Below are 26,614 nucleotides of genomic sequence, written 5' to 3' on the forward strand. Positions count from 1 at the left end.
AGCTCAAATGTCCCTCTCTCCCTTTCTCTAGAAATGTACCTGTAAACTCTCTCAGGGGAAACCCCTCAAACTCTTTAGGGAAGGCGGTGGGATAACTGACAGGGACCAGGCAAGGCACTGTGCTGGCTGCAGTTGGCAGGGTCCCCACTCACAGGCGGGGTGACCTCCAAGCAGGCCTGTGCTCTTCACGCCACCCTGCTCTCCCGCCCGGAGACCCTGGTATCCAGGAGCCTGGGTGTTCTCCCAAGTGCCCCTGCACCCTTGGATGACCTCCCCCATTCCTGTTTGATCTCCCATCACACACGCTGCCTTGGCAGAAGAGAAGGAAACCAAAGGCACTGCTTAGGGATGAACTGAAGTCCCCTTTTGCCCCTGCCCCGATACGAACTCCGCTAAGGGAGCCCTGTTCATTCTGTTAGGAGAGCGGGGGAGCGGGGGGGGGGGGCGGGGGGGGGAGGGGGGGGATCCGCAGGCTCTAGCGCTGTGGTTCGGGACTCCAAGGGTGCCCCAGGGGGTCCTCATAGTCTCCTCCTCATCCTTTATAGAGACACAAGGGAGGGAATATAAGGAGTGTAAATAAAATCAAGTGGGTGTGTTACAAATCCAAAAGCTTTAAAAATCATTGCCTTGAACCAAATTAAAATTATATTTAAACGCAGAAGTGTTGGGTCTCCTTTCTCAGATCGCTGCCCGATCCCAGCTAACCAGGAAGACATGAGCTAGAAAACACAGCAGTTGGCCCTGTAGCCCCGGCCTCTAATTTGAAATAGAATATCCAATTATTCATACAAGACTGCAGCAAACACTCCTTGAACCACAGATTTATATTCTCCAACAGAGATCACTAGAAAACAAACAGAGGAACTTGGCAATATAAATAAAAAGGGTTTAAAACATTTTTTAAAAATGAATCCCCACCCATGTGAATCTGTGATGCTGTGTGCGTCTCTCTTTACAGCTGGAGTCTGGCCGGCGCCCACAGCCCTCTGCCAGGCCCGCTGCCCTGTGCGCGGTCCACAGCCTGCAGGAACGTGGCGGGCGAAACCGGACTCCCCCGTCATTTCGTTCTTTAGTTTATTAAGTTTTAAATAACATCACTGTGTTTATTCCAGTTAAATCATTCTTTCCACTATCCCACTTTCTTAAGTTTGTATTGAGGGATGTCTAGTTGGGAGTCATGGAAATGATATACTTATTATTTTGGTTTGTTTCTCATCTGCGACCAGGTTAATAATTTCCTCTCTCTTAGAAGGACCCTTGATCTTTAAGTGTTTTTGCTGTTTTGAGCTAAGAGGCTCTCCATCTAGAATACCCAAGCAAAATTTTCACTAACAGGTCTTTTCTAAGTGGTTGGAATACAGATAAAGAAGGAAATATCCTATGTTTGTCTTAAAATGAATGAATGTTTGCATCTTTAAATGTTACAGAATAAAGTAACGGCTAACAGGTTGCCAAACTAATGTCCTTTTAGATATAATGTAAAAAGGAATCACCAGTAATAAAATGATTATTTTCATGTAATGGAGGAATGTGAGAAACCAGATGCATCTATTTCAGATTGTGTAGAATCAATGTTCCCTTTCAAATCCTTACACACTAGGAATTCCCAGAATTGGCACATGTGGCCTGGTGTTTGCATTCCAGGTCACTGCATTGTCTATTTATTCATACATGATCTCTCCCTCCACAAGGTGAGCAGCCCAAGAATGCTGACGTCTCTGTTTTATGCCCAGCACCTTCCATGGTTCTTACATGCATACCACAAATACTATCAAGCATCTACAACATGCCACACACTAGGCCAGACAGTGGAAACACAGGAGTCCAGGACAACTCCTGTTCTCAGAGAAATCTCAGGCAAGTGGGGGAGACAGAGCAAAACATCCAAACAACTCAAGCTGGAGAGAGGTGTCAGGGAGAGAAATGCCATGGGGCGGCCTTTCCACAACATCTGAGGTAAGTTTTGAGTGCTGAGTGCGGACCTGTCCCAGTGGAGAAGCTGTGGGGTAGGTGGTGATGAGGAATGCCCAGGCAGCAAGAGGTGTGTGCAAACACATGGGGGCGCAAGAGAGACAATATGGTACATCGGGGAACCATGAGTGCTCAGGAGTTTAAGTCCACCTTAGTCCAGGACACCGTCAGCTCTCACCTGAACCCTAAAACACCATCCCAGCTCCACAGCCTTCACACAGCGGCCAGAGCGATCCTTACTCAGTCAGATTACCCCCTGCTCAGGATCCCTCTAACTGCTCCCGTCTGCTTGGAACAAAACACTGACGTCCTCAGCGTGGCCTTTGAGGCCCAGGTTGGTGTGAGCCCAGCAAGCTCTCCAACCCCACCATGGTGGGCAGAATTCTGAAGCTCCCCTCCACCCCCAGATTCCCATCCCCTGGCGAGTCAAACACTAACCTAAATACTGCTATGAGGGGATTTTGCAGATGTAATTCAAGTCCCAAATCAGCTGATATTAAAACATGGCAATTATCTGAGTGGACCTGATTTGCAGAGTGGGATCTGACATAAGGAATCCTGTTGTTGGTGTGACGTTATGAGGGGACCTGTGACAAGGCCAATGGCACGGAACTTTGAGTGGCCACCAGCAGACCGCCAGAAAATGGAGGCCACAGTCCTACAACCATAAGGCACCGAAGTACACCAACAAGCTGAATGAGTGTAGAGGCAGATTCTTCCCTAGGGCCTCAGAAATGAAAACAGGGCATAATCAGATACAAAGGAGCACAGAAAAAGAACACTATGAACATCTTCATGCCAAAAAATTTGAAAGCTTAGGGAAAAATTAACAAATTTATAGAAAAATGAATCAAAACTAAGACTAAAAAGGAAACAGCAAATCTGAATAGTCCTATAACCATTAAATGGAATCAACAGTTCAATATCTTCCTATAGGCCTAGATGGTTTTACTATCTAGCAAGTTTGGCCAAACTTTGGAATTATTTGTTTCTTGGAAATTACATAAACTCTTCAAAAGACTTGAAAAAGAGGATATTATAACTTTGATATAAGAAGCAAACAAGGTTGATAAGAGAAAGGAAAAGTGTTGGCTAATCTCACATATAAATAGATATGAAAAATCCTAAGCAAAATATTGACAAACCAAATCCAAGAATGTATAAAAATATATCATAACCAAATTTGGGATGGCTCAAGAATACAGGGTCAGTTTAACAAGTCTATCGATACAATTTACTATATTAACAGACTAAAGGAAAAAAATCATTTTGGGCATCTAATTGATAGGAAGAAAAGGCATTTTTTAAAAAAAATCAGCTTTCTATGATGTTTGCAGGGAAAAAGTTAATTCTTCACAAACAGATTGAAAAAACCCCATAACCTGACAAAGGGCACCTTTGTCAAAACCCAAAAACCTCCGGCGAGCGTCATTCTTAATGGTGAAGTGTCAGAATCATTATTAAAGACAATCGATCGGGAACAAGACCAGGGTGTCCACTCTTACTGCTTCTATGCACCACTGTCCTGGAGGTCCTAGCCAGCAAGTTAAATAAGCAAAAGAGATACACGGCGTAAGAATCGGAAAAGGGAGAACACAACTGTCACGACTCACGAGTGATGACTGTCGACACAGAACCCTCAAAGAATCTATACAGACCTTATACAGAAATAGAGTGAGGTTCCTAGACATGAAGCAGTGTACAAACATCTTAGATTTAAAACTTACTGATGGCTGGGACTAGAAGGCTTATGTGCCTTCTAGGGATGGAGTTCTTGCTTTGTGGGTGTTATTTATCACAAGTGAATGCATTCCTAGAACACTTAACTGCAGTGCCAGGTGAAAAGACAAGGTGCAGCTGACCAGCAGGCTGTCTGTTTACCTGAAGGTATGGGGCCAACAAGGAATAAACATTGACTGCTTTGCCATTCTTAACCAGCCCATGCACCAGGGCGTGCCACACAATCAGGAAAGGGGAACCCAAAGACCAGGAGAAAGTTTGCCCTCCGCCAGCAACCTTGTGGCTGCAGTCCTTGTACATGTAAACATGGCCTTGATCTAGTGCCTTCACCTTCCCTTTTCCAGCATGAAGCTCCAACAACATCTCAAAATCTCAGTTGAGGAGAAGTGAGGATGGAGGGGTAGGGGAAGGAAGAGATGGCAACAGGCTTCAAATCGACTAAGAATTTGTGTCCGCTGGACAGTATTCCTTACCAGATTAATACATGGGACAGCCTACATTCTCATTTTATATTTCATTAGATGATGGCCTTGGCTCTAAGACCTTGCCCATCGCACCGGCCTCATCTCCTGTCCTTCACTCCGACACATCCAAACTATCTGGAATTCCCTGAACCAAGAAGCCCCATCATCTCCTCAGTCATTCCCGCCTTCTCTGACCACTCCTTCCCCTGCCCCACCTCCACAACTCACAGAATGAATGACATCTCCTCAGCACTTCTTTTCTATGCATTATAAAACTTTATGATTACAAATAATTATAGTTCAGTATAATGTGGGTACTTCTATCCAACTTCCTCACTGGACTATGAGCTTCCTGAGAACAAGAACCATATTTTATTTTATTCACCTTTGTATCGCCAGGTTACAGTTGCTCAATACATGTTGGTTTGAATGAGTGAATGAATGCAATGAGTGAATGTGTGTGTGTATGCGTGTCTTCTGCACTGTACAGGAGACCTAGACCCCAACCCTCCCCTTCCACCACACTCCTTGGGTTCACCAAGGGAAGAATAACATTCTAGAAAGAGAGGGAACAAGAAAGAAATGTTCTTGGACTGATGGGATTCCTCATAAAGGAGATAATTTAGCCACAGGCCTGTGACTGAGCTGCAATGGCCTCAGACCAAACTCTCTTAGCAATGGAACATCACTGTTGTCAGGACAGTGTGGCTCCCCAGCACCGCTGACTGAGAAGCTGGCTGCTTCTGCTGAAAATGAATCTCTCTGGACATATTGGAAATTCCAGGGAGGAAGTTAACCAGGGAGATAACCAGGAGGACCGAGTTCAGCACAGGGCCATTTCCATCTGTTTATGGGAAGATGAGAAGAGATAGATGCCAGACAGGGCTGGCCCAGTGAGTACAGAGATGATGTCTCTTGGAAAAGTATCCGCTAGTGTGCAGTTAGATGGACAGGTTCATTACAGATGCTGGGAATCACATTAAAGTCCCAATAAGAGGTATTTCTTGCTCTAGATGGGGGTATATTATGTGTATAGCCTTCGCTAACTTAAAAAGGGATGGAGTTTTAAAAAGAGAGAACGAAGACGCTTCTACACATACATTTAAGAAAATACATTTTGCTTTATCACTTTAATAAATGAATAAAAGATTCACTCTCTTACATCTCACCATATATTTATTGAGCTTTTTTTCTTAAAGCAGCCTTCACTAGTAGTTGACAGGATTAAGGCTGGTGCTTATTTTATACTCTCCTGCCAGTGTTAACATGCGGCATGAGAAGCTCCTTTTCACTAATACAAAGAACCTTAGGGACAGTCCTTAATGATGAAACCAACAGATCTGTTTCAGAGCAGAGGAGTGGTCTAGACAGAGAAGCTCACTGTTCCTCTGCAGTGGGGGATTCATCTTCCACTTCTGGTGTCTAGAGCTAAAAACAATTCACCGGATGTGATCTGGGCAGCCAACTGTGACCACTTCCCTTGGCCTCATTATTAAACTGCAATTAACACTCCTAAAATCACATTAGCTTTTTTGACTACCATAGCATACTGCTGACTCATTCTGAGGCTGCAGTCATCCAAATTCTGGAATATTTTTCACACGTGGCTATGAAGCCAAACCCCATACTTTTTCCTTGTTTTTGGGTTCTAGAGAAACTCTTTGTTAGAATTGGTCTGTTGTTTCAAAATGCCAAGATCATTTTTGGATCTGGTATCTGTCATTTTGACATAAAAGTTGTTCCGCCAAGATCCACGCCATCCACCAATGCAATCCCTATGTCTGAATGGGTTTTTTAATTGGGTAGAATGGGGCTGAGGACACAGCCTACAGCATACTTCATGTGTACCATCTAGCAGGACTCCTTCTCACCCCAAGGATATCGCCAATGATTGACATTTGCATACACACCTTCTCAACATTCCTCTAACCTACCTAGTAACCCCAGGAAGAAAAGTTAATCTGGTATGACTTGCTTTTATTTTCTAAAGTTGCTCCTTCCTTTACCAAGTATTCACAAAAAAAAAAAAAAAAATCATCGTTCTAAGAATCCTTTTTTCCTGAATTTGATGTCAATCTTATCGTCGTAGAGATTAATTGCATCTTCCAAGTTCCTTTTTTGAAAACTGAAACATTTCTTTGTCTGCATCTTTCCTGTAGCTCTTGGTGATGCCAACATTTCTCCAGCGTCACAGCACCGGTGTGATGGTCTCAGCCTCATGCTCTCAGTCTTCTCGGGCCTTCACCTCATGTGGAGGCATCAGAGCCTCCTGTCATGGCCTCATTCTCTTCCTTCACCTTTATTCTACCCTTTCCAATCTCAGAAGTCATTTGCCTGACAAAAAGCAAGGCCAACAGAAGCTTAGCACTTTGGTTTCTCTCTTTCTCTCACATCACCACTCTCTTTGGTCTTATTGTTTCAAACATAACTTCTGTAAGCTCTTTTTGTTACCCTTAGCATTTTTTCACAATCCTTTGCTCGCTCTGCACTCTGTTTCTTCCACAACCAGTGCCACCTCTGATACGGACCTAGTCACCCTCTGACGTGGCCCTTGGCTGCATAGCCCGTCCTTTCCGGGGTCTGAGTCTGAGGCCAGGGCAGCAGAGAGGAAGTGGCGGCGCAGAGAAGGCAGGCGCTTGAAGGGAGGGTTATCTAGAGAGTACAACTTGCAATCACCTGGTCAAAGAGAAAAAGTCACAGGATGCCTGAAAGATGTTAAAGCCAGAGGTCAAGAACTGCAGAATTCTTACTGACCTTAAGTGGAATGATACCAAAGCTACACCGTGGGTGGGAAGGTAGGTCAGCAGCAAAGATGGAGAGAACAGGTGCTGGTGAGGCTGGGCGGTTCAGAATGGGCATCCCTTTCTCCTAGAGCCATGAATTCCTCAAATGGATAAAGCCCCTGGCCCGCCTTTGAATCTCTAGCGCCTAGCACACAGCCTGGCACACAGCAAGGTTCCATGTACTTGTGAATGAATTCATCAGCATGGCCCTGACTCATCACAGCACGTGGGGGGATCCTGCACACGTCAGTCCAGGCTGGACACAGTCCTTCAGACACACACTTAGACACAATACACCTGGATGATCACATACCTCTTCCTCCTTCAAATTGTGGTAAGCGGGTTGCTTTCCATTGTCTTGAACTCTGTTTCCCCTTCAGAGCCTTAGGCCATGAGATCTTCTTTATCCTGTCCTTTGACTTGGGGAATCTTCCTTCCTACAGCTTGGAGTAGACTCTAGACCGGGGCACATTTCCCTCCCTCGTTGTCAGAGATTCTGGTTACTTCTAAAACTCCTTCTGCTTTCACTTCAGCAGCAGGTTCCTGCTTCTATGAGTCAGTTTCTATCTCATTTGAAAACACAGCAGGGCCTGATTAATGCGTTCATGAAATATATTAAAAGAATGGCAATTAAACCGCCTCCTCAGGCACATTCCCTAATCATGTTAAAACAGTGCCATTTAAACATCCTGTATATGACACTATGGTGAGTCTATATAGGAATCCAAGACTAGTAACATAAAGTGGTACTGGTTGATAAAAACTTGACATGGTCACGGGTTAACCTGCGCTCAGCAGAATTTTAGTGACAGCATTAAGCTTAAAGCCACTGCTGAAATCTTAACTTGGCAGCAGCTCATCAAACTGAATAGAGTAAGAACAAGAAAAACCCTATCAAGGCCAATATGTCTCTTGGCAGGCGCAGAGGGTCTGGCATCAGTGAATCATCAGGCTTCAGGCTGTCTAAGTCCAAACACAGCACTTTTGATAAAAGCAGATGCTTTGTTTGGCTGGTATCTATTTGCCCTTCCCTCCATTCCTGCCAGTCCCATCCACTCTGGCCCCAACCATTCCCCATCCCCTTCAGAAGAAGTGTGTTCGTAGAGGTTTCTTCTCAACTAATTCAAAGGCAGAATAAAAGTGCTACAGTTCTGAGGTAATGTCCTCAAGGCCTCTAAAAGGAAAGGTTTCACGCAGCCAAACAGACAGGGAAACATACACTTCAGATCTGCCTTTCAGGGCAGACTCCCGTCTCCAAGGTGGCTGCTCACCAAAACCTTGGAAAAGCAGCCGTCACTGCACAGGCAAAAGTCCGAATGCCATCTGCAGTTGTCCATATACCTCGTCTGTCCACATGTCTTTAGGAACGGGTGGGACCCGTGAGGGAAGGGACTGCAGGAGCGTAACACCGTGCCGCTGACAGGCCCACAGGGAGGGTGGCCCTGGGGACGCAGCTGCTTTAATTACATAAAAAAACTGTATAAAAAGAATCATGTATATGAAAAAATGTACTTTGCTCTATTACATGCTTAAAAGATTGGATCTTTTCCTGTTAAATTTGTCTCTCATTTAAAAAAAAAAAATCAAAAAATTTCCTTTGAACACCAACCCTTTGCAGCTCCTGCCCCATCTCTTTGCTCCGCACCAAACCAAAGGCTCAGCCTCCTCTGGCCGTCTCCCTGGGAAGGGCGCCCAGGGCTCCTTGGGGCTGGGCCCTGTGATCCCTTCCCTTTATGCTTTACGTAGATCCCTCCCTTGGTGATGGCATCCATTTCATTTCTATGCAGACTCCTAACTATAACTTTTAGCTTAGACCTCTCTCCAGAGCTTCAGGCTCAAACTACCAGCCGGTGGTTAACACCTCCACTTATACCTGGATCCAGCTCAAACTCAGTATACTCAAAACAGAAGTCTTGATTTTCTGCCATCTGCTATCACCCCTCCCCCGAGGAAAAGCAGCCAACCAAACAAATGTGGCCCTGTTCCGTTCCCAATCTTCCGCAGCCCAGTAAATAGCCCTATCCCATCCACCCAGCTGCCTGAGCCACACTTGACTGTCCATCTGCCTTGCCCCACCACATCCAGCCCTCGGGAAGCCAGCAGACTCTACCTGCAAAGCAGATTTTGAATCCACCCCCTTTCACCTCCTCCGTCACCATCTGGAGGACACTACCACCTGCTCCTTGCATTTTTGGGACCACCTTCTGCCCTCCCTCCAGCTCCCCTTCCCCCATCGATCACTTTTCCACTTCTGAAAATTAAATCAGATCAGGCTATTCCCTTACTTTCAACCCTTTAAGTGTTTCCCTTTGCCCTAGGGAGAAAACCTAAACTCTTTACCAAGGTCTAGACCAGGGCTGTCCAATAGAAATACAATGTAATTTTAAGTTTTCTAGTAGTCAATTGAAAAGAAATAGGTGAAATTAACTTATATATTTTATTTAACCTACTATTTCAAAAATATTATCATTTCAATACATAGCAACAAAAAAATATCAATGAAGTATTTTATATTCCCTTTTTATATTAAATCTCAAATGTTCCCTCCCACAGAAGGGCCTTCTCTCTACGCAGCCCATGGGCCTCTCTGATGTTACCTTCCTCGTACCCTCTCATTTTGTTATGCATTTGTTGGTGTGCTGTCTGGGTGCACCTGAATCTGGGCCTTCCATAAGGACAGGGCCCATGTCTATTTCATTCTTCATGGGTACTTGGTACCCAGTACAATGCCTAACACAAAATCAGCTCCATAAACAGTCACTGAAGAATAAGCAGGGAAGACACTGACATTAAGGACAAGGACAAGTGGGCAAGGGCTGGGCCAGTCCACAGAAAACAGGCTCTGCTTTGTGTCTTAGCACAATGGTGCGCTGATCTTTTAGTGCAGTGCAAGGTTGTTATACCTGAAGTTGTGTGTGGTGGCCAAGGCTCACGGTTGCAGGGGAGCTTAGGGCAGACTCAAATAGAGCATCCCCGCCAGGCCCGCTGGCTCGTCAACAGGCGGGAAGCTTTCCTTCACAGGAGCCCGAGGCCTTGAACATGATCTCAGGTTACGCGTAAGGATTAGGAGCCTCCCAGCTCCAGCTTTCCAGGAGGAAGGAAGGATGAAAACCAACATCTGAGCCCTTTGTCCTTGTTAGGTTCTCCGCTAGGTGCTTTCTCATGGGACTGTATTTGACCTTATAGCTACCCTTTGAGGATGTGGAAGTTCAGAAAGGTAATGATATCTTTCTTATGCAAGGTCACAAAGCTACCAGTTCTGGTTGCTAGAATGAGTGTCAACATCCCTAGCAGCTTTCTCTGATAGCCTTGGCCACATCAGTATCCCAGCAAAGGCACCAGTGGCCTTCAGGTCAGGGGTCACACAGCAGAGGTGCGTGATCAGGTGGGAGCTGAGGGCTGTGGCCTGCTCCACCTAGACTCCCAGAAAGCATGTGTGAAAGTCAGATCGCTGACATTCGGTGGAGCCTTCATGTTTAGTGACCAGTGAACCCTATTTAGTGACAGCAGTTGTTGGGGGGGGGGTGTTTTCACCCCCATTTTATAGTTTAGAACTTGCCCCAGTTCACACACCTAAGAAGTAAACAGGAACCTGAACTGAGACTTCAGGGCTACGTGCCTCATGTTCTTACCTCCTCTCCACAGCAGAAGCTATCTTACCTTGGTTACTATGTTTGCAGGTGGATCTGGACCCACAGACAGTCCAGGCTGCATGAAGACTGGGTCAATTATGAAAGGCTGCTCAGACTTCTCTAATTTGTAAATCATAGTACAACAGTCCCTTAAAACCAGAAGACAGTAAGTGCTTGTCTTTGAGGCCTCTTAATAAAAAGAGCTTGAAATTCTGCATCCACACCAACAGCTAGTCTCTAAGGGACAGGCTGGGTGGTGACAGCGTTACAAAACTGTGAACAGCAGGGTGGCCTGAGGGCTTATCAGCCATGTGGCTCCAGTCCAGGGCCCGAAGGCCGTCTCCTTCCAGTCCACAATAGCAACTACACCTTCTCCAGCTTGCATCCTTCTAGCCAAGCTGGGATGGAACCCAAATCCACATGCATCATGAGCACAAGTAATTTGTAACTGCACAGCACCTTCTGCTTATGATACATTTTACGATACTGGGGGTGGGGGGCGGTGCAAAAAACTTTCAAAGTTTCTGACTCTCAGAAGACTATAAAAAACCTGACCTTTCCCAAAGAGCTTGTAGGGGACCTGAAAAACATGATTTAAAGCAGGGCTGTCCAGGGTGGTTGGGTGGGGGTGAGGGGTGCCAGAGAAAATGTGGAGCAGCCCCGCTCCACAAGGATGACAGTGTGTAATTCTCTGATGCTTTTCTGGGTTGTGGTTTGCAATCAGTTTTCAAAAAAAATCCTTTAGTTTTTCCCAGAACAGCTGAGAATGCACAGATCCCAGCCTTTAGGTTCAAATCATCCCTGTCAGTTGAGGATTTAGGACTACTGTCAGGCAGCTGGCGGACATACAGGCATTTCCCACGTCCTGGGCTCCCTCAACCCTGGGGTCAGCTGGATGCCCAGCAGGGGCTGAGCTCACCTCTGACCCAGCTGCTCCTGGCCTCAGCTCACCAGGGGCTTGGGTGCGCACCGCTCTCTGGAATTCATGAAAACCACCCACAACAGCTGCATTCACACGCCACGGGGCATTTCAAAATGTTAGTAAACCTCTGTGTGAAATTTTAAAACTAAAAATTCAACACATGGACTATTACTTTGTAAAGACATTCTGGACTGATAAGCCACGGCCATTTTGCCAACTCAATCAATGACCTTCTATTAAATAGAATCTATTAATCTATTATATATTTTTTTCAACTCCAAACTCAACTTTTTCTCCGTGCACAAAAAGCTTCCAAACTGCATATAGCAGGCATGCCTATGTATAAATAAAGTGCAGATGTTGCATGTGGATCTGCACATTTAGATCCTTGTGACTAACTTGGAGCTGAAAGACTGATTGATTTGCATGTCTGGGGTAAATTGCTTTGTTAAGGAGAAAGTGGGGTTATAGAACTTGATGGTTCTGAAGAGGAACAAATGAAACAGCCTTTCACATGGCGGCCCTGGCACAGTCCAGAGCGAGGTGTTCAAATTGGTGTTTGGAGAAGAATCTGCATGGATTCCGTGCCTGACACTTTGACTTCAGCTTTGAAGAGCTGACACTGAGACATGGCAGGTTACTCACCGCCTGGGAAAGTGTACCAGATTTTAACTTGGGATAATTCTGCAGACTTCCTGGCCCCTGTCAGTTAAAACACTTGTGACTAGTCAGTCAGCTCCACTCATGCAAACTAATGAAACATCACATTGTCCCACCGCATGCTCCCACAGCACAAGGGGCAGAAGGAATTAGGCACTCGGCAGCTGTTCCCAGGAATGCGTGCCTCCACGTACCCACAGGCAGGAAAAGGACCCCGGCCGTGTCCAAGCGTTGATCCTTCAGCTACCCCAGCAACACAGATATCCAACAACAGGAACCGTCCCAGAGGAGGGTCCCAGGTTCAAATAAAAATGTGTACTTGAAGATAAATGAATCAAAGGGACACCCGCTGAACAACGCTAATGTCAAGAGGAAATCCTGTCTGCAAACCTGTCAGAGAAGCCTTGCTCTGCATGCAGAACAAAGGCTCCTTCTGTGACATCAAGCAGCAGGTTTAAGAGCGCCCTGGCTTCCCGCTTTGGCCACCTTTCAAAACCACAAGTACATCCAAGGGCAGCCAAGACAACAACAAAGCCAAGAGATACAGCCTCCAAATGAGGAGACCAACTCCCCCTTCCAGGCCTGCTTTCTGCCTGCTCTTGGAGACTAAGGCTCCATTCTCCCCAAGGGGGATGTCAGGCACTGGACTCAGATTTTGTGGACTGAAGCTTTGCAAGCAAGAAGATAGCTCAGAGGATGCCTGCAGCTGGCGCCAATATCCTTGGGAGGCAGTGGAGCACAGTGTCTGGGGAAGGCCCACCAGCACTTTCTGGGTTCTGATCTGATCTCAGTCACCCCGTAGGGTCTCATCTTCTGCCTCAACATCCCTGAACCATTATCTCAACTGTAAACAATGAGGATGATGATGATGATGATGATGACGACGACAAGAGTAATGTTCATGATAATATCTGCTATGTACCTCACACAAAGTTAAGATGTTCAAACAAGATAATTTATGACTACCCTTCAAGATATTCTAAAACTATAAAATGTCAGAGATAATAATTCATGCGGCTATGTCATGATTATATGACAGCTTTGTAATGCAAATTTTTAGATCAAAGAGGAGACTTCCCCTGCTTTGCCCAGGGTCTCACAGAGTGGATATGTAATTCATATTCAATTATAGTAACAGTGACTTTTTAATGATTAATAAGGTAAACAAACCTTTGAGAAAAGAGAAACTTGCAACTTATCAGAGTATTTCACAAGACAAGGAGGTAATGTCTGGAGGGCTTCCCTCTACATGTAGGTGGGACACACATGAAGAGTGGGTCTGGGCTCTTAGGATGGCCCAACTACTGTCATGCCAACACCAAAGGTGACAAAAAGGGAGGTTTTCACACTTGACATCCAAGCAGGTCATAAAATTAACACCTAAATTCACTATTAAAGGCAGCAAGTTAACTCTGGCTGGTGTGGCTCAATTGGTTGGAGCATCATCCCACAAAACAAAAGGTTGCGGGTTCGATTCCTGGTCAGGGCACGTGCGAAGGTTATGTGTTTGGCGTCTGGTTGGGGCGCACACAGGAGGCAACCGACTGAAGTTTCTCTCTCACTTTGAGGTGTCTCTCCCTCTTTCTCTCTCCCTTCCTCTCTCTCTAAAATGAACACACATGTTCTTGGGTAAGGATTAAATAAAAAGAAAAAGGAGGGGGAGGAGGAGGAAGAGAAGGAGGAGAGGAGGAAGAAGAGGAAGAAGCAGCAGCAGCAGCAACAAGGCCAAAAAAAAAAAAATGTTTACCTGAAACAAGCCCTCTAAAATACAATAATTTTATTAGAAGTTGACCTAACTCGTCTTAGGTCCCTGAAAACAAAGATCCAAAACTCTAACTTGAAAAGATGTGGCTCTCCGCTTCCAGTGGTGAGTGAGTTGGAGTAGGGGGTGGTTGGTGTGTCTCAGCCTTTTTTAGGCTCTAAGCGATGAGTTAGGAATAGAACTGCGGTTTCTCCTTCACTGTAGTTTCCTAGTGGCACCTTAGGCAAATGCTCCTCCCTTGGAACCACAGGTTCTCATTCATTGTTTGTCTCTAGTTTTTCACACACACAAACTTGGTTTATATCAAGGGTTGTTCCTAAAAGGAATTGAGGCAGCTCATAATCTTATTAGGACTACTTAAAAGGGTTTTTTAAAAAATAAGGAACTTTAAACTCCTCAAAATTGTTTTAAATCTTCTCAAGTGTTCCCAATGTGTTTGGTAAGTAAAAATAATAAGACTGATGAGCAGGGTAATGGGTCTTTATGACGCTTTGACACACAACCACATGCCTTTACAGCATAATTTTAAAGGATATGCACTTGTTACTTCCTGTACTTGCCCTTAGCAGTAAGACATTTTAAATTAAGGAAAAAAGATGTAAGTTTGGATGAACACGGCTCTGAGTCATAGACAAACCTAAAACAGCAGTGCTTGGTAAGTCTCCCACTGCCAGGACTTCAAGCTCAGGACTTGTGCCCCGATAAGATCGTTTTACAGAGATCTGACCTCTCTATCCAAGTGAGTTTTCAAATTAAAAAGCTTTGAACTCCTGGCAGGTTGACAGCTTGGACCTTGGATATTTATCAAGAACTTCCTCAAGATGGGGCGGGTGACTCCATTGCCACCCGTGTCCCCCTGTGAGAGCTGGCACCTAGCCAGGACCTTAGGACTTCCAGATATGAGTTTGTGAATTGTCTGCGTGTGGTTTGTAGTAGATGTCTAGCTCAATACAAAGTTTAAGTTAAAAAATAAAAAGTGGTCACAGGAAGCCTGGTAACTTTGTGCAGCCTGGCATTCGTGCTTATTGTGGAGTGACCAGAAGTATTTTTCTGCTTCGTAGCTTCATCACGGAGAACAATGAGGGCTCCCCTTCCTGCATCTCACCTGTTCAGTGCCGATGATGTGACATAAACGATACTGGGTACTGGTATGTACCTCCATATTTACCAGTTTCATCAGCAGCTTCTCTGAGCTGGGAGGTCACCTACTTAGATTCTTTCGGAGCATGTCCAGGACTACGTAATGGACCTGGTTCTCCCTGGGGGACCTCCTTGCCTGATGTCAGAAACCTTTTGGAGCTCTCTAATTCTTTCTACAGAGAATACCTGGGCCTTTACCTAATTTCTTCTTGTACTACTGCAATACTAAAACTAATCCTAAACTCTTGCCTGCCTAGTCCTCTCCCAACATCTATGTTATTCTCTCTCCGCTTGCTACACCCCAGCCACAGGCACACAGGCTTCATTTAGGGTTTCTCAAACCAGTTCCCACCCTCAGATCTTTGCATTTGCTCTCCCTGTGCCTGGGGCAGCCTTCCGCTGGTTCTTCCACAGCTATCTGCTCTTGTCATGCAGGCCTTAGCTTAAATATCATCTCCTCACAGACCTGTCCCTATAAAAAAGATACAACCTCAATAAATCCCCAGCATATCAGTCTACTTCCTCTACAACACTTACTGTAATCTGCAATTGTCTAGTTTATTTAGTTGTGTTTATTATCTGGGTCTTTCACTAGAATAACAGCTCCAGGAGGACACTGTTTCAGATGTTCCATAGCTATCCTGTTAGTTCACATATTTCTCCACCCTGTGAAAAGGCACAAGCAGATTACCGAAATGTTTTGACTGCTAGAATATCTTCAATGTTGGACCAGCCCTTCAGTTAGGTACCCACAGGAGCTGGGCAGAATCTTCCAGGTGACACACTGGTACTTATTAAATCAGTGTGTTCTAATGTAGGTGCTCGATATATAAATATTGAACAAATACGGGAGCTGGGATCAAAGTGGGCTTCTTTGCTACAGGACTGGACAAAAAGACACGAAGAGATGCAACAGAAGAAACCACCCCGATCTTTGCCTGACTGCATCGCAGGTTGATGGTCTTCCCCAGCAGGAAAAGGAGTGCAGTTTCTAAGCCAGCGCTAATAAGCAGCAACCAATCACAGCCAGGCCCATTACAAACACAGAAAGGAAGCCTTTACAAACCATAAGGCTTCTTTACCCAGGTCCCTGGTGGAAAGGAGAAATCAGCTTTGCTGTATTCTGAATGTGACCTGATGATGAGTCCACACAACATTTTAATTCATGTTACAACTAAATCCAAGGAGATACAGGTTCTAATTTATAGACATCCTGGCATCTCTTTAGATTGCATGGATGTAGTTCAGAATCTGATATTTTGATGAATAAAAAAAAAAAGAACAACAACAACAACAAAAACCTTGTGCTTCTTTTTGAGATACTTCATAATATAGAAAGTTGGCTTTGAGCCCTGGCTCGTATAGCTCAATGGATTGGGCACCAGCCTGCGACCCAGAGTGCAGGTTCAATTCCCAGTCAGGGTACATGCCTGGATTGCAGGCCAGGCCCCCAGTAGGGGGTGCTCAAGAGGCAACTACACATTGATGTTTCTCTCTCTCTCCCTCAATTCCCCTCTCTCTAAAAATAAATAAATAAATCTTTTTTTAAAAAAAAAGTTGGCTTTGAATATACTCTCCGATATTAGATATTTTTTAATGATTCATTTTTTTAGGTGTTATAGTTTTTTGTATTATAGTTGTATATTTTTTTAAACAGTCCTTATCTTTGAAAGACATATACCAAAATATTTACAGATAAAATAAAATGAGTTCTGAGATTTGCTTTAAAATAATACCTGAGGAAGGAAAGTGGGTGGAAAAACAGACAAAGCAGAACTGGCCATGAATTGAAAACTGTGGAAGCTGGGTCCATGGATATGGGTCCATGAAAGTTAATTAACTGTCTGCTCTACTGTGCACATGTTTGACGTTTCCTGTAATAAAATGACTTTTTAAAAATGCTGTTTAAGACTTGTCATCCTCCCTCATGAAATTAAAGAAGTTACCTGAAGGTGAAGGTTTCACCTTTCCAGTCTGGCAGCGGGTGCTCCTGGATGACGTCCTGGGTCAGAGGTGAGTTCTGCCGTGCAGATTTGGAATGAGGAAGGGTACCCATGTGACTGAAGTTATCACAGGACCGTATGGGTGGAGGGCCTTTCTTCTTCCGTGGAAGGGTGCCGTGTATAGACACGTCTTGATAGGCATCTGTGCGATGTTCGACGAGAGGTGACTTGCTGCTCAGAAGGTCCATGGACGAGGCCAGGGGGAACTGGTGATTCACTGATGTGTTTCTGGGAAAGCTTGCAAATTTTCCCGCAGCCATGATTCTCAACTCTAAAGGGGAATGAAAAGAGTGAAGGCATAAATCTAAGAAAATCACAAGAACTGACTTCCTACTTACAGAAAGAAATGGAAATACACATTACAAAAGAAAATGTTCATGGTGCTAAAAGACAAACATTGAATGGCATCACTAGTGAAATTTAATACAAACAGGAAGTTTATGCGTCTCCTTTTTTTTGATATTACGGAGGAATTCCCCAGGGTTGCCAGCAGATCTGCCCATGGAAAAGGGCAAGCACACTTCAGAGGCACATGAGCTGTTTTATTATTTCAGGTGTCTGAAGCTGATGGAAAAGCATGACTAACAGTAAAGGTTATTGAGGAAGGACTCAAGGTTTCAGTAACAAGTGCATTAGAGAAAATATTATAAGTGTGTTAGATAATTAGCTCACATTTTTCTACTACCCTGTACATGATAAGAACAGGCAGCGATTACTGGAATTCCTTAGCTGCTAGAACTCCTTCAGTGCCAGACCAGCCCCTCTGTTGCGCTATACTCAGAGCAACAGGGCAAGTGTTCTGTCAGTGACCTGGTGCTTATTAATAAATCAGTGTGCTCTAATTAATGAAGACAGGCCAAGGTCAGGGGTCAGGAGGTGGGCCACTCCTCCATACATCAGTGGGCTCAGCTGCAGAGGGAAGCCACTAAGGTGGAGGCGCCATGTATACTGTTTCCGGAGGGGTCAGGAACCTGCCTGCCACAAGCGGGGTTAAGCACTGTGCCTGGGTATCTAACAGTCAGGGAAGAGTGGGAAGGGAAGAGAGAAAAGAAAAAAGGGGGGCGCGGAAAGAAAAGGAAAATGGCACCTGACGTTATGTACAAAGGCAGCCACAACAACTGTGTCCAGCTTTGACCACTAGTAAAAATGTCCACCTGAGAGACTCAGCACCTCCAACCAACACCCGCAAAACAAACTCTGGTTTTGACCAAAGCCCAATTATATGACATTTTTAAGGCTAAGATTTGAGGGGAAAAAATTTGGCCTAGTCTCTGGAGACATAAGCATCCAGAACATGTGCCACTAGTCATGGTATCAGACTGGTCTGGACAACACAGCAGCCTAGCCAAGCCTGATGCACTGGCCTTCTCCAAGGCTGGTAAGAGGACAGCCATTGGCTCCACAGTCTGCCCTCAAACCCTGCACCCCCATTCCGCACAGACCACTCTTTCTGTTGCAAAGAAGACAGCTCGGAATGAAAAGGATCATGTAATAGAACAACTGCAGACTCAGTTCCACAAAGGATTTGGGGATTTGGGACACGGCCTGAAGGTAGCCAAGAAGAACACAGCCCTCCAGAGTCTCATAGTGCAACAGGAAGAGCTAGGATAAAGACAGCAGAGTGTGCAAAGAAAACAATTGACAAGAAAAACACGCAGGATCCACTGCTTCCGCACACAACAGAGAGAAACACGCAAGTGCTGGGGGCTGGGTGGAAGGAGACCCCTCACTCAACATATACGATCCTAACACTGTCCTCAGTTCTTTGCCAAACGTGGTGATTCTGGGGCTTGTCTGCTCCATGTCTAACTGGGACCACACAGAAGGCCTGGCTCACGGCGGGTGCAGAACAATAGAATGGTGAGGGCCCTTCCGGTGTGGGCCCCTCCCAGCTCTGACCAGTACCTGGCACACTGTCAGCACTTGCTCAACATTAATCATCATTATTAAAAAAGAAACCAAACTCCCTAGCTCTCCCTTCCTGACCACCAGTGACGTGAGCTGACTAGGATTCCTTCACTCTACACACACCCACATACACCCAGCTGTGAACTGTCACCTGTCTCAGCTAATCAGCACCTTCTTCCTCCATAGACAGGTCTGGATCATTTCAAAGAACCTTGTGAGGAGGCCCAGAGCACTCCACGGAAGCTCTTTGTGTGCAAAGGGCCACATTGTGATCAACTCTATTTCCAAGCTAGTATGACAGGCGAAAGTTACCCTGGCTCCAGGGTTTTCAGCAGCCTGTTTCCTCTCTGCCTATCCACGATCTACCTAGGTTTCAAGATTCAGCCAAAGTGTTCTAGAATGTCCCACATATCTGTGTATTCTTGACTATAGAGGGATATTAACACCTGCCCTTTTTACTTTCAATTCGACCAACATTTAAGTGCCTACTCCTTTTAAGACACTCAGAGAAACAAAGAGTCCTAATCCCTGACTATGCATTTCTGAGAGAGAATAATGTAGGGACCATCAACAGGGGCCCTTAACATGCTGGAGGGAATAACAGTTTTTTCATTAAATTTATTGGAGTGACATTGGTTAATAAAATTATACAGGCTTCAAGTGTACATTTCTATGATACATCATCTGTATATTACATTGTGTACTTACCATCCAAAGTCAGATCTTCTGCTATCACTGTATATTTGACCCCCTTTACCCTTTGCTATTCCCCTGCCCGCCCTTCTCTCTGGTAACCACCATACTGTGTCTATGAGGTTTTTCTTGTTTGTATTGTTGGTTCATTTGCTGCTTTCTGTTTTATATCCCACATTGGAGTGAAATCATATGAAAAACAATTAATTTTGATGAAAAGATTCAAGGAGGATCTCAGAGAAGGCCTCACTAGAGATGAAGGATTTTGAAAGGTATAAAACTGGAAGAAAAAACCCTCCAAGAGGATGCTGTATCAGCAGATGCATAAAGGCAGGAAGTGCCCTGGATAACACAGCAGCCTAGCCAAGACCGATGCACTGGCCTTCTCCAAGGCTGGTAAGAGGATAGCCCTTGGCTCCACAGTCTGCCCTCAAACCCTGCACCCCCATTACACACAGACCACTCTCTCTGTTGCAAAGAAGACAGCTCAGAATGAAAAGGATCACATAATAGAACAAATGCAGATACAGGCTCAGGAAGCTGCAAGTCCTGTGGTGTGGCTAAAGTGGAGAGGTCAAGAACCATCTTCTGAGGACCAGATTAGGAAGTCTTAAAGGCTATGTCAAGGTGTCTGAACTTGGCTGTATGTGCTTGGGTAGGTCTGAAAGGGAGAGACGGATTCCAGTCTGTGCCCAGGTAGGGAACTCTGGTAATTTGGGAGGGGAGGGGAGGGAGACAGAGAGGTCAGTCTGGCTGACAGCAGCAACCCAGCAAGAAACAATGAAGAACTTGACCTGGGGCAGTGGCCAGGGGAAGGGAAAGGAGGGACAGAGTGAGGAGGCAGGAGCATGAGGCTTCCAGCTGGAAGGACAGAGGCCGCAGCCATGGGACAACGGTGCAATGCTGTAATGCACCAAGCGGTGTAAGAAGGGGACCCCTGCAGGCAGGTGGGTAACAAGCTCACCATTGGAATTGTTCCGTGTGAGGTGCCAGTGGGAAAGTTTGGTCTAGGAGGTTAGATACTGGCATGTGCAATTAGGAGCCAGCATAGGATGAAGATTTTTAAGAGTCATCAACATAAAGGGAATATTTAAACCAGAGAGTAGATCCCTTAGCTTGTTATTATCAGATGTGATAACAGATGTGAAAGTAGCTCTTAAACTGTCAGGAACCATACAATATCCATGAATTATATCCCTACCCTCTCTCACCATGGCTGCTTCAAGCCCATAAGGACCAAAGCAAGGAATGAGTTCTGAAAATTTAAAGTGGTGGTTCTTAACCTAGCTGCATATTAAGAAGTCTCTAGAAATCTTTTAAAATCCCAACACCCAGCCCTGGTTGGGTAGCTCAGTTGGTTAGAGCATCTTCCAGGTTCACCGAGGTTGTGGGTTCCACCCTAGGTCAGGGCACATACAGAAACCAACCAGTGAATGCATGAATAAGTGGAACAGCAAACCACTCATAGAATGTCTGTCTGTCTGTTTTTCTCTCTCTCTCTCTCTGTATCTCAGCCTCAGTGGGAAGGACCCTGGCAGCAAGCAGGCTTTTACACGTTCCTTGGTGTTGTCCAAAGTAGAGGCAGGGTTGACAACCACTGGATAAGTGAGTTTCTTTGGTAAAAAGCAACTTATACTCAGATTTGCGTACTTGGGTAACAGAACAGAATGACCATAGGAAGTATCGTTCAGTCAACAGAAGCATTCATACCTTCTTCTATTCAGCACCCGTTTAAGGAGGGTCTCCTATGTGGCAAGCACTGTGCCGGCTGTTGGGAGTGTCAAACAACTATCTTCATGAGGTTACTACTCTATGGAGGAAATAGACAGTAAGTAATGACCATTGTTGGGGATTCCCAGAGCTATGGGGACACATGAAATGGGGACCAGGGTCTAGTGCACCTGGAAAGGCTCCCTGAGGTAGGGATGCTGACCTGAAGGCTGTGAAGCAGAGGTTAACAACCAGAGGGAGATCATCCAAGCAGAAGTTCCCAGAGAGTTCTCAGCTGCAGGCAGATTAAAAATACATGGGCTAGGCTCACTTTACAACTCTCTGCCCCTAAACTGGAACTCTTCTCCATTAATATACAGCCTTGTCCTGTGTCTAGTCACTCGGAAAGGCTGGCTCAACCCTGGGCCCTGTGTCAAGCTTGAATTGGTCCAACGGTGGGGAACATGGGCCCAGCCCAGACATATAACTTCAAAAATAAAACAAACTAAAAGAAGGGCAGGGAAAACTACAGGGGAAGGGGCTCATCTGCAGTCTTTGGGTTGCTCTATTTCCTATTTGAGTTTTATATTTACAGCACTTTTAATTTTTCTGGACTCCAGCACCCAGGGGGAAATCCAAGGGATGGAAGTGCATGGGTGTAGTTTGAATCTAGATTCAAGGTAAGGACTTTCCATTTCAACAGAGAAGCCACTTACCACATCTGACCACTAGGTAAAGTATAAGTGTGTTATACGTAGATGGGATCTCAGAGAATCAAGCCTTTTCTCTTTTCCAAATAAGAAAATATATATTTTTTCATTCATCCAATATATATTCTCCGAAGGTTTACAATGCACCAGGGCTGAAGCTACAATAAACCAGACAAGGTCCCGCTCTTCCAGGGCCTACACTATGATGGGGGAGTCCAACCAACACAGACGAGAAAGCAAACTCGGTTATATCCCAGTCACAAAGGCACTAAAGAACACAAAACAGGATGAAATGATAGAATATATAGGCTGGGGATGGATCGCTATTTTAGGTTAGGGTGGTCTGGGAAGGCCTCTCTGAAGAGGAAATGATAACATGAGACCTGGGGTGGGGGAAAAAAGAGAGAGAGAAGGAACCAATCAGGAGAAGATCAGAATGGAGTTCCAGGCCGGGGAATCTGCAAATCGAAGGCCTTGAGTTGGGAGCATGTGGTTGGAAGAGCACCGTGGAGACTAAATTCAAGTCTCCAGTCTCTGGCTCCATGTTTTCTCCACCTGGAGATGTTTCCGTCGTGACATTGTAGTCACCATGTACTCCCTATGTGCGATTTGATTTTTAAAAATCAAACATGGTCTGACCCTGAACCTAGGCTTGCTTTGGAGTCAGACACTTGGAGGATCAAATTCCCACTCTGCCATTTACTTACCAGTGGTGTGGCCTGGGATGAGTTACTCAACCTGACAGTTTCTTATTTGTAAAAATGGATTAACAATACCTCTTTCATGGGATTTTTGGGAAAAGTAAATGTGATTGTGTATGGAAAGCCCTGACATACAGCAAGTACTCAATAAATAGCAGGTCTCCTCTAAGCAGAGTAAGGGACTATGTCTGTCTTGCTTGTCATTGTATCCCTATTACAAGGAGAGTTCACGAACGAAGTCACTGATTCTGGGGAAGAATGGCCAGGAAGGATGAGGAGGGAAATGTTTTAACCTAAAGCAACAGATGTAAACATACCAAACCAAGTAGGATGTAGGCACACACACGCAGGCAAACCAAGCAGGCATGTACACGGTCTTTAAAAGGAAAGCCCAGGTGAGACTCTGGCCACCAGGCTTTGCTCCTCTCCACTGTGCAGGTAAACAGACATAGTGTCCTGACTCAGTCTAACACCAGATCTTGAAACATTTACAGTCATGCACTGTATAATGGCATTTCAGTCAACAACAGACCACATACACGACAGTGTTCCCATAAGATCATAATGGATCTAAAAATTCCTACTGCATAGTGATGTAACAGTTGTAATGCAACATGTTACTCACATGTCTGTGGTGATGCTGGTGTAAACAAACCCACTGTGCTGTCAGTCAAATAACAGTATAGCACATACAATCATGTGCTATAATTTTAGAGTGCACTCTTTCTACTTATAAAAAAAAATTTGCTGTAAAACTGTGTGCCATGTTAACACCAGCCGCAGTTAACATCTTGTGTTTACTCCATCTCTTGATTATATCATTTCCTCTTATGCTTGCTTTAATCTCACGTTTTATAAATTTAGTGTAGCCTAAGTGTACAGGGTTTTTAAAGTCTATAGCAGTGTACGGTAATGTCCGAGGCCTTCACATTCACTCACCATTCACTCACTGACTCTGCTAGAGCAACTTCCAGTCCTGCAGGCTCCATTCATGGTAAGTACCCTACACAGGTGTACCATTTTTTATCTTTTATACTGTATTTTTACTGTACCTTTCCTGTGTTTAGATAAGTTTAGATATACAAATACTTACTATTATGTTACAGTTGCCTACAGTATTCAGTAGAGTAACAGGTTTATTGTTTATGAGCAATAGGCTATACCATATAGCCAAGGTGTAGAGTAGACTATACCATATAGGTTTGTGTAAGCCCATTAGATGATATTCCCACGATGATGAGATCACGTAACAACGCATTTCCCAGAATGCATCCCTGTTAAGTGGTGCATGACTGTGCAAAGGTCAAAGACTCTATATCTTGATATGAAAATGAGATCCATGTGAATGTTCAAAGAACTGAAATCTCAGCAGGGACAAGAGCAAGCCTGACAAGCTCCCAACCCATGTGTTGCCTTCCAGACTCTGTGGCTGTACTTTGAAATGCTTGTGAATAGTTTACCAAGATGTGTCAAAGAAATTCATGATCACATGGAAGTCAACGCAGAGACAGGCAGTTCACTTACTTGGGTTTTTCTATTTTACTTTTGACAGGAGATATTTTCAAGTCATTCTCACAGGTGATCACCTGAAGTGTGCTTTAAGAACTTTCTATATTTTAAACTCTGGAAATGTAAGTGCCTTAGCTACCCTATTGTGACCTTGGCAGAGAATTTGCAATTCAGATATATACTTTTATATCTTCTCTTCAGAGTCAGACAGGGAGAGATCAACAACCGCACATATGAAATCGGTTTATCCACTTAAAATGAAGATTTGCTGAGGTTTAAAAATTAGGAGTATCCCTTTATTTTTGAAATAAACTCAATGAAGTCTAGCCAAAGGATTGAAGTATGGATAATTCTTCCATGGATTGTATTTCAAGCACCCAAAGCACGGGATTTACATGATAAGGTTCTTAAGAATAGCATCCATTGGACAAGCAGTCTTTTCTATATGAATAGGGAGAGATTGAGATCTTGGTTAGTCATCCTGGAAATATCAGCCTTAGCAGCAGTTTGGAGAAACCTGCAGTGGGGGGTGAGGGAGCCCTTGGCAGGGCAAGCTGTTTACATTATATTCCATACGCCCCCTTGCACACCCGAACACAACCCCTTGGTCTGTGGCTTCCCTATTATCTATTGGGCAGGCCCTTCCCACTTCGGACCGGACCGCTCGGCTGAGCCCCGCCCTCCAGCACCAAGGCCTCCCCCGTTCCCGGATCCGGCCCCAGTTCTTGGCAACACGCAGGGAGATTATCGGCTCTCAAACTGACCTTCCCTCCGCCAAAGTATTTTCTTTGGAGAGATCTGCGTAGCCTTGGAAGATAAGAGTCAAGGTTTAAACGAATCTCCTGAATGCCTGGCTCATTTTCTATCTTAGCTAATGACTTTTTTACGTAAAAGCAGTAATGAAGTTAGGCAACAGGTCTTTCCCTTTGCACCTTGCTTCAAGCGAGTTAACATCAAAAACAGAATATTCCACCACTGAAACCCCAGCCACGACCCTCCGCCATCCCCACGGAGCACGCCGCACGCCGCACGCTACCTTGCCTCTCCAGCTGCTTCTGAGCTCACCCGATCTCTCCCGGATGAGCGTCTACACCTGATGAAACTTGTTAAAGGGGTGGCAGCCTCAGCCGGCAAGGAAAGAGGGCCTGAGATAGGAGTCTCCTTCCGAGCCTCCCTTCCCTGCCTTCACCTCCCCTCCCCTCTCCTCTCCGATGCAGACAGAGCGACACAACCGACTATTCATTCTTCCCCAACAAAGGGAGCGAGGGAGGGAGATGTTGTCAACAGTTACACGGCAGGCTCCTTCGTTTTCTTTGCAAACTTTCCAAGAGATTAGCGGAGAAACTCGCCTCATTCAAGCCCAGGCCTCCCAGCGAAGCCCCCTGTCCCCCCGCGCCCCCTGACTCCCTCTGGCTTCAGGGCAGAGAGAGACCGGACCGGAGGGGCGGCTGGCCGAGCAGCCTGGAAGGGCAGGGGTTTAGGAGAGACCAGTGCCGGGGAAGATGCCAAGGGCAAAGGGCAGAGATGCTCACCAACAAGTCGGTGGGCGCCTCCTGTCGCGGGCCACGTTTGGGGAACCCCAGTGGTTCAGAGGCCCACGAAGGCGCAAGTCCCATCGCGCTTCAGCCACTCCAGACCCCAAACACCAACTCAGCTGGTAGACTGGGGGACGAAGTGGGAGAGCTGGCTCTATTTTCCCGGTAGCTTAAACTTTCTCCAACCAACTTCCCAGCCCGTCCTCCTTGGGAGGGAGAAGCTGAGGCACCCCGGGAGGAGCAGCACCCCTGAGGGACGCCAGCGTAGACTCACCTCTCCGATTGGCGCCCGCGTATCCGTCAGGGGTTCAGAGGTTTCGCACAGCGGACCCCGCGCCACGGCTGCTCCCGGAGCAAGGGCGGCTCATGGTCTGCGGGGCGCGCCCGCCGAGAAGCCCGCTTCGCCTTTGCGCTCAGCGCTCTGTCTTCAGCTCTGGCCCCAGCAGCTGCAGGCGCGGCTCTGAGCGGGCGGCGCGCGCGCGAGCCCTCAACTGGTGATTCGAGGCTTGGCGGCCCCACCCCCGCGAGCAGATCCGCTTGGCAGCCTCCTGGCCGAACCCCTGCGAAGTTTAAGTGTGGTGACCTCTCCTTACTCGTCTCCGCCCGGATTTTAGAGTTTAGCTTTCCTAGTATTTCTCCGAGAAGACAGTCCTCAAATATAGATAGACCACTTCCTCACTATACCCCTCTTGTGAGGCAACCCACCTAATTCACTCCCCCCACCCTTCCCCACGTTATTTAATTACCCAGCAGATCTGCTTTGTTCGACTG

The 26,614-nt window shown here is 45.7% G+C and overlaps 1 protein-coding gene across 1 annotated transcript in view; it reads right to left on the bottom strand.

Annotated features, from left to right (window-relative positions):
* BCAR3 (BCAR3 adaptor protein, NSP family member) overlaps positions 1–26,299 on the bottom strand; it is a 104,265-nt gene extending 77,966 nt beyond the window's left edge. The window contains exons 1-2 of the mRNA XM_054592155.1: positions 26,118–26,299; positions 17,021–17,348 (exon numbers count right to left, since the gene is read on the bottom strand). Coding sequence (XP_054448130.1) covers positions 17,021–17,337 — 317 coding nt within the window. The 5' untranslated portion in view covers positions 17,338–17,348; positions 26,118–26,299. The remainder of the gene's footprint in view (positions 1–17,020; positions 17,349–26,117) is intronic.
* Between the last annotated feature and the right edge of the window lie 315 nt (positions 26,300–26,614).

This window comes from Pteronotus mesoamericanus, unplaced genomic scaffold, assembly GCF_021234165.1.
Source record: "Pteronotus mesoamericanus isolate MK-2021 breed Mesoamerican mustached bat unplaced genomic scaffold, CSHL_Meso_final scaffold_31, whole genome shotgun sequence".
NCBI lineage: Eukaryota > Metazoa > Chordata > Mammalia > Chiroptera > Mormoopidae > Pteronotus > Pteronotus mesoamericanus.